The sequence below is a fragment of the Podarcis muralis genome, chromosome 5 (assembly GCF_964188315.1).
Source record: "Podarcis muralis chromosome 5, rPodMur119.hap1.1, whole genome shotgun sequence".
Lineage (NCBI taxonomy): Eukaryota > Metazoa > Chordata > Lepidosauria > Squamata > Lacertidae > Podarcis > Podarcis muralis.
Genome location: NC_135659.1, coordinates 61,666,197 through 61,677,483, shown reverse-complemented (window position 1 = coordinate 61,677,483; position 11,287 = coordinate 61,666,197). Strand labels below are relative to the sequence as shown.

At 43.5% G+C, this 11,287-nt stretch overlaps 1 protein-coding gene across 3 annotated transcripts in view; it reads left to right on the top strand.

Moving 5' to 3' along the window:
- The first annotated feature begins 2,882 nt into the window (after window positions 1–2,882).
- RAB29 (RAB29, member RAS oncogene family) overlaps window positions 2,883–11,287 on the top strand; it is a 21,932-nt gene continuing 13,527 nt past the window's right edge. Inside the window, exons 1-2 of one of the 3 annotated variants that reach the window (XM_028734351.2) lie at window positions 2,883–3,151; window positions 3,459–3,674. In XM_028734351.2, coding sequence (XP_028590184.2) covers window positions 3,551–3,674 — 124 coding nt within the window. In that variant the 5' untranslated portion in view covers window positions 2,883–3,151; window positions 3,459–3,550. Of the gene's footprint in view, window positions 3,181–3,458; window positions 3,675–11,287 lie in introns of all 3 variants that reach the window. The other 2 variants (XM_028734350.2, XM_028734349.2) reach the window with 2 other exon arrangements.

Here is an 11,287-nt window from a genome sequence, read left to right as displayed (position 1 = left end):
ATATAAAGTAGAAGTTAAACATCACCAGTATCAGGGGATTCATTATCTGCTCATCTTCCATGTGGTTTATGCTGATAACTCACCGATGGCCTTCTGCATTCTACACAGGACAGACAGGTCAGTATACAAACAAATGAATTGACACAAATCCCTCATTGGAAATGGCAATATCCATAAATAATTCCAGGACTCAGCTACACAGCTGCAAATAAAACGTTTTAAGTGTGTTTTAAGTGCAATATACAATGTGACACTAGATGGCAATGGCGAGCCTTATGGAAAATTCAATGTATATATTTTTTTTAAAAAAATTAAGCATTTTCAGAATGTTTTTTCATTTGTGTGTTGATTCCAACTCTAAGTGATCTTAGTGAACTTCAAAGGGAGAATGCAACCTTGAACAACTGAATTACAATTCATCAAAAAGTTTATGGGTTGTATCCAAAGCAGATCCAGGGGAGTTCTGTTTCCTATACACCTGCATACCCCCAAAAATACTTTCTGGAGAGTCCCCCACACCCTCCAGAGCTTGCGGGGGGGGGGCTGCAGGGGAGAGCAGCAGAAAGTTCTGTCCTGTGAGCACATGCCCCTTGCAATAGTGGAGTGGGAATGTTGGACACAACCCTATTTATTTTATTTATAGAATATAACACGGTGATGTACAGCAGTTTATGCAATAGAAAATAAAACACCTTAAAGTACAAAATTATTACAATGAATGGCTGAACAACAACAAAAATTTAAACCGTTGCATAGTCTAAATACAAAGGTCTTCAAGGGGCACCTCTTGAAGTTCAATGAGATCACTTGTGAGTTCAGTTGAGACAAAGGATTTTTATTCCATTCATTAGCACAGATATCCTGTCACTTATAAGCTCTGACTGTTTCTTGTGAATGGCTCCCTGCCACACAACAGGTGTTTGCAATGCAATCATCTCAATTATTACCAATCTGCTACTCTCAAGGGTTAAAGGTGTGCCTATTTAACGCATATCTAAGCTCTAATTATCTCTGACTGTAGCGTTTGCATTTAATTTCCTTTGAACTCCCATCTTGCTATTGTCTCCCGCCAACTAAGATGTTACTTCATTCACCTACTGGTGTGAAGTTTATTTCATAATAAATGTGTTGGTCCTCAAGGTGTCATAATACCCTGCTGATTGATGTGCTGCAAGAGACTAACATGACTACCTCTCTGGAAATCCATGCCTACCAGCAATGGTAAATTATACAGATTTGCCTTTAACAGGTTTTTTTATGAGAGGAAGAAATGTAGCGCTCATAGCAGCTTTTTCCTTTTTTGTTTTTTATAATTTTTTATTTGATTTTCAAAAATAAAGAAAGAAAAGATAGAAAAAGAAAAGAAAGAAAAAGAATAAACTTTCATCAAAAGATCATATATATTCCACATATCGAGATTACTCTGAATCTCCTGACTTCCCCCCATCCCATCCATGTGTCCTCTTAATTCTATTTTCAACTGCATATCAATACTGCTCTAATTTTTCATTTCCCTAAGTTATCTATACTTTCTGTTACATTACAGGTGCATTTAGAATCCTGCTAATGTTTTGACCTGTATGCAATAATTTTGTAAATACATTATAAACATTTCCTATTCTTTTTAAAATTTATTGTCTTCTTGGTTCCTGAGCTTCCCAGTTAATCTTGCCATTTCAGCATAGTCCATCAACTTGATTTGCCATTCTTCTTTGGTTGGCTTTTTTCCAGACACAGAATGATGTCTATATTCAGTTCTGGTCCCCTCACTTCAAAAACGATATTGTAGAATTTGGTTCAGGAAAGGGCAACCAAAATGATCAAAGGGATGCAGCTCCCCTAGTAAAATTATAAAATGGTGCATGGCACAGAGAAAGAGGATGGAGGAAAGTGTTTCTTTTAAGCACTTGCATACCCCAAGGACCTGCATAGGAAGCTACCCAGACCCTGAGAGCATCATCCGAGGTCCTCGTTCATGTGCTTCCTCCATAAGCGGTCCGGAGGATAGCAACATGAGAAAGGGCCTTTTCTGTAGTGGCTCCACTTTTGTTGAATCCTCTTCCCAGAGGGGTTCACCTGGCACCTTCATTAAACACATTTAGGCACCAGACACAAACATTCCTCTCTAACCAGGCCTTTGGCTGATTGGCATCTTACACCCCTTTTAAATGTGTTTATAGGGAAAGGGTTATTGGTTTGTGCTTTTTCATTCTTGTTTCTATCATGCATTTTGGGCTTTTATCTTGTATTTTTATGTTGTGAACCGCCCTGAGATCTGCGGGTCAAGGGCGGTATACAAATTTAATGAATAGTGCAAAATTCAACAGCCAGCATTGGAGGAGATTTTATACACCAACACGCAGTGCCGGATTTACATATAAGCTAAACAAGCTATAGCTTAGGGCCCCACTCTCTTGCTCCCCCATGTCACTATTAATATACTTCTTAATTGTATTTCAGTTCAACAATTACTTTGATAAAATACATATTTTGTTATGTGCAATTGGCTTTAGATACCTATTAGGTCCATAAATTACCATATAGCATATATTCAACACAAAAAACAGCGACAATTTGTTGTTGACAAAGGACAGCTGGACATATAAAGGGCCCCATGACCTTCAGTAGCTTAGGGCCTCATTAAACCTAAATCCGGCCCTGCCAGCACTGCACTATATAGACATCTATACATCGCACGAGCCGCGGTGCCTGCCTCCTGAAGGACAGACCGCGGCTACACTTTTCCTTCCCTAAAACACTACATTTCCCATGAGGCAGGCGCTCCGGCTTACGGATTTAATAGGGGGCGCTTCGCCCTATGCATGCTGGGTACTGTAGTTCCTCCGACGGGGCGAGGCAGCCGCCCCGCCCTCTCTCACATGACGGCCAGGAGAATGCGGAAAAGGCTCGGCAGCGCAGAAGCCGCGGCTAGAGGCGCGCTAGTTGCAGGATGAAGATCCTATCAAGAGCTTAAGCCTCTTTCTATGCAAACGGCAATGCGAACGCTTTCCCTGCAAAGACTTTTTTGCTTCTGTGGTGCAACGGCGTGTACAGATTTGGTTTCCTCCCCAGCGAGCGCCCGGCTGCTGCTGACAGTGTGTTTTGCTTTCGCTACTCGTCGGGTGGAGAACTCCTGTTTGGGATCCGCTTGGTGCGTTTTAAACGCGTACGGTAGGGCCGGTGAGTCTTCTCCTGGGTGCAAATAATTGGAAACACTGCTTGCTGCCTCCCTGCGTTCAGCGAGAGCTGGACCTGCAGGAGGGAGCGGACAATTAAACGTAAAAGTTGCATACTGACCCCCCAACCCCTTGGTGCTCGGTGGCTTCGCAAGATCCCTGTTTCTTAGAGGGAGGTGATTGCTTACTCCAGATGGAAAACCGAGAAGCGCTAAACTCTGTAACGCCTGCCTGGGCTTTGGAGGCTGCTTTTGAATGCACATATTTTTTTTCGCCCTCTAGGGAAAAGTGAGGAGTCCTTGCCTCCCACGTGGCTGCTGTCCCCTCCCAAGAATTGAGGAAACGGCCTTGAGTTTACTTGGCTGTTCCAAACCATGGGCCATCACGACCATATGTTCAAAGTGCTGATTATTGGGGATGCCACAGTTGGGAAGACGTCACTGGTCCAGCGGTATGCCAACGATAGTTTCAACAAACACTACAAGTCGACGGTGGGAGGTGAGTTGTTTTGGATTTCTGCCCCACCCCCGGCCGCCGCCCCTGGAAAAGCAACAAGCTTATTTGCAATAGATGATGAGCTCTAATAACAGATTTAATAGCACAGTTCTAGTGCTATAAAAGCGTTGTGTATTGCAAATATCTGCCTTTTGATTGCATTCCGTCTGATGAAAAGCTCTGTGGAACTCAAAAGCTGTCATACTCTTAAGTGGCAGGGGGTTAGTTCAATTAAAAGTGTTGCTCTCTTGTATTTTATTTTTGTTCCTGTTTCTTCGGATGTTGCATTTCTCACTTCCTCCTTTGGTGTTTCATTTGTGTTTGCACCTCTGTTGAAATAAAACCAGGTCCCTCCCACCCACTCATACTGGGTAGCAAAACGCCTTTGAGATGTCCAGGTTTAAATATGTCCATAGTTACTCATAGCCATGCATGTATTTATTCATGCTCTGAGCCCGGCCTTGGCTAGGGAGGGCGGGGTATAAATAAAAATTATTATTATTATTATTATTATTATTATTATTATTATTATTATTATTATATTAATTTCTATACCACTTTATATAATTTTTTAAAATATCAAAGCAGTTCACAATCTACATTAAAACATCAAATCCAAAATAAAACATTACTGAAGAAATTAAAATGGTTTGTGGTGGGGCGGCGGCAGTGGAAGCTCAGGCTCAGTCACCTGGGTCTGCACTAAGAGATAGCCAAGATGATCCTGTAGTTGCTAGTTCTTAAATAATTGCAATCTATCATTCAACATTCAAGCTTTTTTGTTCCATAGGAGAAACTATACTGTGAAACACTGGCTCTCTGCATAAGGACTAGCCTGGCTTCAATTGTGTGTGTGTGTGTGTGTGTGTGTGTGTGTGTGTGTGTAAGACTTACTATTTTTACCAGAATTTCACCAGTATGGTGCTTTGGAAGTTATGGCTCCTTCTGTTTTAATTTCAGAGCTGAAGACAAGTGTGTGGAGCAGCTACACTCTTCCCACTATACATGTTGGATTGGTGGTGGCATTTTTTTTTAAGTGCATCCTCTTGAAATATCTTCAGATTCTATTTATGGAATCATTTGTTGTTGTTTAGTCGTTTAGTCGTGTCCGACTCTTCGTGACCCCATGGACCAGAGCACGCCAGGCACCTCTGTCCCCCACTACTTCCCGCAGTTTGGTCAGACTCATGCTGGTAACCTCGAAAACACTATCCAACCATCTCGTCCTCTGTCGCCCCCTTCTCCTTGTGCCCTCCATCTTTCCCAGCATCAGTGTCTTCTCCAGGGAGTCTTCTCTTCTCATGAGGTGGCCAAAGTACTGGAGCCTCAGCTTCACGATCTGTCCTTCCAGTGAGCACTCAGGGCTGATTTCCTTAAGAATGGATGCGTTTGATCTTCTTGCAGTCCATGGGACTCTCAAGAGTCTTCTCCAGCACCATAATTCAAAAGCATCAATTCTTCGGCGATCAGCCTTCTTGATGGTCCAGCTCTCACTTCCATACATCACTACTGGGAAAACCATGGCTTTAACTATACGGACCTTTGTTGGCAAGGTGACGTCTCTACTTCTCAAGATGCTGTCTAGGCCTGTCATTGCCCTTCTCCCAAGAAGGAGGCGTCTTTTAATTTCGTGGCTGCTGTCACCATCTGCAGTGATCATGGAGCCCAAGAAAGTAAAATCTCTCACTGCCTCCATTTCTTCCCCTTCTATTTGCCAGGAGGTGATGGGACCAGTGGCCATGATCTTCGTTTTTTTGATGTTGAGCTTCAGACCATATTTTGCGCTCTCCTCTTTCACCCTCATTAAAAGGTTCTTTAATTCCTCCTCACTTTCTGCCATCAAGGTTGTGTCATCTGCATATCTGAGGTTGTTGATATTTCTTCCGGCAATCTTAATTCCAGCTTGGGATTCATCCAGCCCAGCCTTTCGCATGATGTATTCTGCATATAAATTAAATAAGCAGGGAGACAAAATACAGCCTTGTCGTACTCCTTTCCCAATTCTATGGAATCATAGAATTGTAGAATTGGAAGGGGCCCCAATATCCTCTAGTCCAGCCCCCTTGCAATGCTGGAATCTCAACTAGATCATACATTGCAGATAGCCATCCAACCTCTGCTTAAAAACCAGGACGGTGGTGCTGAGTGAATTTCTCAGGATTGTGATGTAAAAAGCCAAAGCAGATATCCAGTCTCCTTTGGCTTCAATATGAAAGTCTTCTGAACTGTTTGTGTTTCTGTGGTAGATTGAGAGCCAGTTTCTAGAAAGAGAGGCCACTTTTTGGAGACTTCCTTCAGCTATACCTGCTGAGAATCCCTCTTCACCACCATTATTAAAGGTGCAAGAGCCCTTTTTCAATGAGCCACCCTTTTCTAAATCAGAATCCCTACCCAGCCATTATACTCATTTTGTGATTTTGGGATAGTTAGCAGCTCTTAACCTAATCTGCCTCAGAGGGTTCTTGCTTACAAGGGAGGGAGTCGTCTATTCCGCCTCAAGTTCCTTGGAGGAAGGATGGAATGGAAAGGTAATACGTTTGTAGCTCTCATGAATCATATGACTTGCATCAAAGAATTCCATAGATCAATTATCAAATCGTTAAGAGAAATTCCATCATATTTTAGGCCAGAGGAAATACTCTAACCTTGTGTTTTTGGAAAAGGGCGTTGCTTGCAAAGAATGGGCAGAGCAATTTTATACATCATTGAAGCTATCACCCATCTGTTGCTGTCCTGACTCATAGCAGCCTGGGCTTAATGTGTGTGTATGACTCTTTAGTCTTTTTTAAAATTATTATTCCTGGTAGATCTTGGTTTCAGATCTTGCCCCTGAAGGCAGGTATTAACTGGCTGATGTAGTTGATGGGTCTGATAGACCTCTTGGGAGAATGAAGGGGCTTTGGATCCATCAGATCCAAGGTGACCACTAACACTGGCCTGGATCACCCTGTTTTGGGGCTTACAAACAGCAGAAACACTGCCAGTGATAGATCTACCGCCTGGGGAAAACTCTACTGATGAAGATGTGCTCCACCCCATCCACTCCAGCCAGCAGATCTACTGGTCAGGATTGCTTTGGTAGTCTCTCATTGTTTCCAACAGCAGTTTATAATCTTGGGAACTCACGGCTGCTTTCAATTAAATTGAATCATGGCTGCTTATCTAGTCCTTGCTTTAACCCTTTGTGAAATCTCTTCCCTTCTGATTCTAAATGCCCCAAAGCAAGCGCCTTCTGAAGAGTCCTGTTCTGCAAGGCATGGGCTTGCTGTAACCCATGTTGCTTAATTTGCAATGATCTGTAGAAGAGGCAAAAAGTGGTCTATTGTGAAATCTAGATTTGATTGTTTATATTGGTAGCTACTGGTTAACATGATTTTTTGTTTTGTTTTCAATGAAGGGGAATGCTTTAAATTACTGGAAACAGTAATGCCTTTAAAAACTATAAAAAATGTGGGAAGGTGGTCCATGAAGCAGGGCCACCCAGGGAAAACTTGGAGCGATCTTGAATTTCTTCTTAAGAGTAACTCTGAAATTGTGGCAGAAATGGGCAAAACACTGCCACTACCCTTTTTTGTGGCACCCAAGTTTTGATCATCTGGGTAAAGTGCAGCAAGTGAGAGAGCAAGGGTCTCCATCAAATAAATGATATATACAGTGGTACCTCGCAAGACGAATGCCTCGCAAGACGGAAAACTCGCAAGACGAAAGGGTTTTTGGTTTTTTGAGCTGCTTCGCAAGACGATTTTCTCTATGGGCTTGCTTCGCAAGACGGAAACGTCTTGCAAGTTTGTTTCCTTTTTCTTAAAACCGTTAATACAGTTGCGACTTGACTTCGAGGAGCAACTCATAGCATGCGGTGTGGTAGCCTTTTTTGAGGTTTTTTAAGACTTTGGTGATTTTTGAAGCTTTTCCGAAACCGTGCTTCGCAAGACGAAAAAATCGCAAGACGAAAAAACTCGCGGAACGAATTAATTTCGTCTTGCGTGGCACCACTGTATATAGCAGGCCAACCTTTAGGTGGAGCTCAACATTGAACTGAGCAATGTACTGTTTCATTGGCTACAAATAATGCAGGTGTTCTGTAAAGCTTTGTAAAGAATGGGGACTATTCCTAAGGATCTCACCTGGTGCATTAACGAAAAGCCTAACCTGAAAGGGGTCATGTTAGCGTATTGGACTCTCTCTTGTCCTGTCTGGGACCTTTTGATCATTGATCAGATTGTGCAAAGTCTGGGAGGGAGATCTTGGGTATGACATTGTGGGAAATACCTGGGTTGCTGTGGGGTTGAGATTGCCTTTGAACAGTGTTTGAAATTCCCTGGGTGTGTTTTGCCACTGGTCCGGGTCCAGTTGCGACTACATGGAGATTTCTGGGCGCTGGGTTGGCAATCACAGCTTAAAAACCTCTGCCTTAGTCCATAGTTAATACCTGTTCCATTTCCCCTGTGTGTGTTTCTCCTTCTTGCATACTGGGACAGGTGAATTGTTGTAAGAGGATGCTACAGTCAAGCAATATAGTTGAGATCATAGAATTGTAATGTTGGAAGCCTCATTTATGCAACCCCCTGGTGAATACACATACTGTTGTGGTAACCATAACCTAGGTTTAAGGTGCCGTTTGGCCGCCTAGCTTATATATCTGAATTTCTAACACTGCTTTTGAAATCTGTCCTTGCGAGACTGAGGGAAACCATGCTGAAATTGATTTATCACTGGTACACGATGCTGCAGAAACTAGGTCACATGGCTAGGACTCTAAGTAGGTTGTGTTGGAGAGGATGCAATCGATTTGGCACAAAGTTGAACATGTGGTGGGCGTGCCCTGTGGTCCAACTGAGGTGGGTGTTCCAGGAAATTACAGCCATTGTTAATTAGAAGTTTCATCATGACCCTGGCCTTGCCCTCCTTCCAGTATTTCCAGAGGCTATGTGAGGCTTGCTCGATAAAGACTGAATTTGTTATTTGCTGGCAGTCGCTTGCTTAGAGATCACACACCACTGGAAAGGATCATCAGTTTTCGATACAAGGCTGGTGGTCCAAGGTGTGCACATAGCAGAAACAGTGATGCAGAGACATAGAGTCAGCAGGTGCGCCTTCTGTTTCAACTTTTAAACACCTGCTGAAAACTTTCCTATTCCATCAAGGCAGGTAGTTAAGAATGCACAGTTTTCTGCATTTTCATTGCAAACCACTTTGATATTTTTATGTAAGAGTGGTAATAGTATTTAAATATAAGTAAATGAGGGGTGAGAGCAAGAGAGATGCATTTGCAGACAGTTGAGCCATGTTCACGCCGCACATTAAAAATACTATGATGCCTCTTTGAACAGTCGTGGCTTCCCCCAAAGATTTCATTTGTCATTTGTTAACAATGCTGACAATTGTTAGGAGACCCCGAGACCCCTATTCACAGAGCTACAGTTTCCGCAGCTTCAGATTGCTCTAAAGATTTCAGCCAGGGGTCAGCAACGTGCGGCCCATGGGCCGGATGTGGCCTACGAAGACCGTTTTACCAGCCAACGAGCTGCCCTTGAACTGAGCCGCCCACTCGGCAAGCCCCCCGCGCACTGCGCCAAACTGGCACAGCGCAGGGACTCACAGCGCAACGCCGGAAATCATGTCTGTGCACACGCAGACACTGGAAATCGCTTCTCTGCAGGCGCAATTTCCGGCGCTGCGGGCATGCGCAGATGCAATTTCCGGCATCGCGCTGCGCCAGTCTGGCCCACGGACAATCTCCATGGGAGTGATCTAGCCCATGGCCAGTAAACCTTGCCGACCCCTGATTTGTGTGTGAATGTGGCCTTGGGATTCCTTTTTGCATTATATAGCTGGTCAGAGAGGGGCTGTGCAGCCATCAGTCTCTCAGAACAACTTCTGGTTGGACATATTGTTGACATCTTGGGAGACAGTGGAAGAGTGAGCCTTTGGGAGTAAAGCCCAACCATTGGAGAGTCACAGTGCCTGCTGTGAGTGTAGAGAGTGTAGAGACCGATACGGTAGAGACGTGTTTTATTGCAAGCAGGACATATTACTAAGTCACCTTCTCTCCTGAGTTGCTTCTGGTGTCTGTATAGCAGTTGGTGTTATTAGCGTGTAAAGTACAGTGGTGCCTTGCAAGACGAAATTATTTCGTTCCGCGAGTTTTGTCGTCTTGCGATTTTTTTCGTCTTGCGAAGCACGGTGTCGGGAAAGTTTTAGAAAAGCTTCAAAAATGACCAAAGTCTTTAAAAACCTCAAAAAAGGCTACCACACCGCGTTCCATGAATTGCTCCTCGAAGTCAAGTTGCAATTGTATTAACGGTGTTAAGAAAAAGGAAACAAACTTGCAAGACGTTTCCGTCTTGCGAAGCAAGCCCATAGGGAAAATCGTCTTGCAAAGCAGCTCAAAAAACAAAAAACCCTTTGGTCTAGCGAGTTTTTTGTCTTGCGAGGCATTCGTCTTGCGAGTTACCACTGTATTGCCTCTGTCCATTTGTCTTTCATGCAGTGGTACCTCTGGTTAAGTACTTAATTCGTTCCGGAGGTCCGTTCTTAACTTGAAACTGTTCTTAACCTGAGGTACCACTTTAGCTAATGGGGCCTGCTGCGTCGCCGGAGCACGATTTCTGTTCTCATCCTGAAGCAAAGTCCTTAACCCGAGGTACTATTTCTGGGTTAGCGGAGTCTGTAACCTGAAGCGTATGTAACCCGAGGTACCACTGTATTGGTGAAAGCTGTATTGTTATTGTTATAGTTATGTGTTTTGGGGTTTTTTAAATGAAAAAAATGATTAATACATTGTACACTGCACTGTTGTACATCTGGAAAAAACTTTTGAAATGAACAGCAATCATTAAAAAAGGAGGAGAGGGAGCTTGCCGCTGGGAGTCAAGGACGGGAAGGGTACAAGGAACAAGCATCAGCTTCAATTGTCTACTTAATCCTGGGGTCAGTTGATGTTGGCACAACCACACTGCAACCTTCAACATCCTTAGAGTCTGCAGCATATAGAAGATGCCCCTGGGTATGGAACAGATTTGTCTTTAAAAGCCGTGTTTGATGCTACTGAAAGCTTCACAGGGACTGTGGCTGAATAGTTCACAAGCTATAGAAAGACACCAAATCTCTGGCTAAACAGCCTCCCGGTGTGATAGAATTTCAGTATATGGGTAAGTGCAGCTTCCCCACTATTTCCTTTTAACTCCCTGTTGGAAAATCACAAATGAATAAGTAGGTCAGAGGTCATTAAAGTGCAGTCCAAACCCCACTGAGAAACTGATGTACAAAGGCCCCAGTTTTATGCCTGCAAAGGATTCGTTTACACCCCACTTTGATCAGTTGCAGTAGAGACGGGAGGGGGGAGAAGCCTTGCCATCTTTTTCTTCTCCACAGCCTGCCTTTTTTAAAAAAGAAAAGAAAAGAGAGAGATTGCAGTGTGTTTCAGATCCACTGAACTGGATAATAGCTGTGGTCTAATTTAGGTTTGTTCCTGTTGTGCTCTGTGGGGAGGGGAAGTATCATTCTCAGGGGTCCTAACACACTTGCTGGAATGCAATTTTATTTTTTATTATTTGGTCTGTGAGTGGGAAACAGCCACAGTAGTCTTTGATTCAGGCTATGTGGCTGAGTGATGG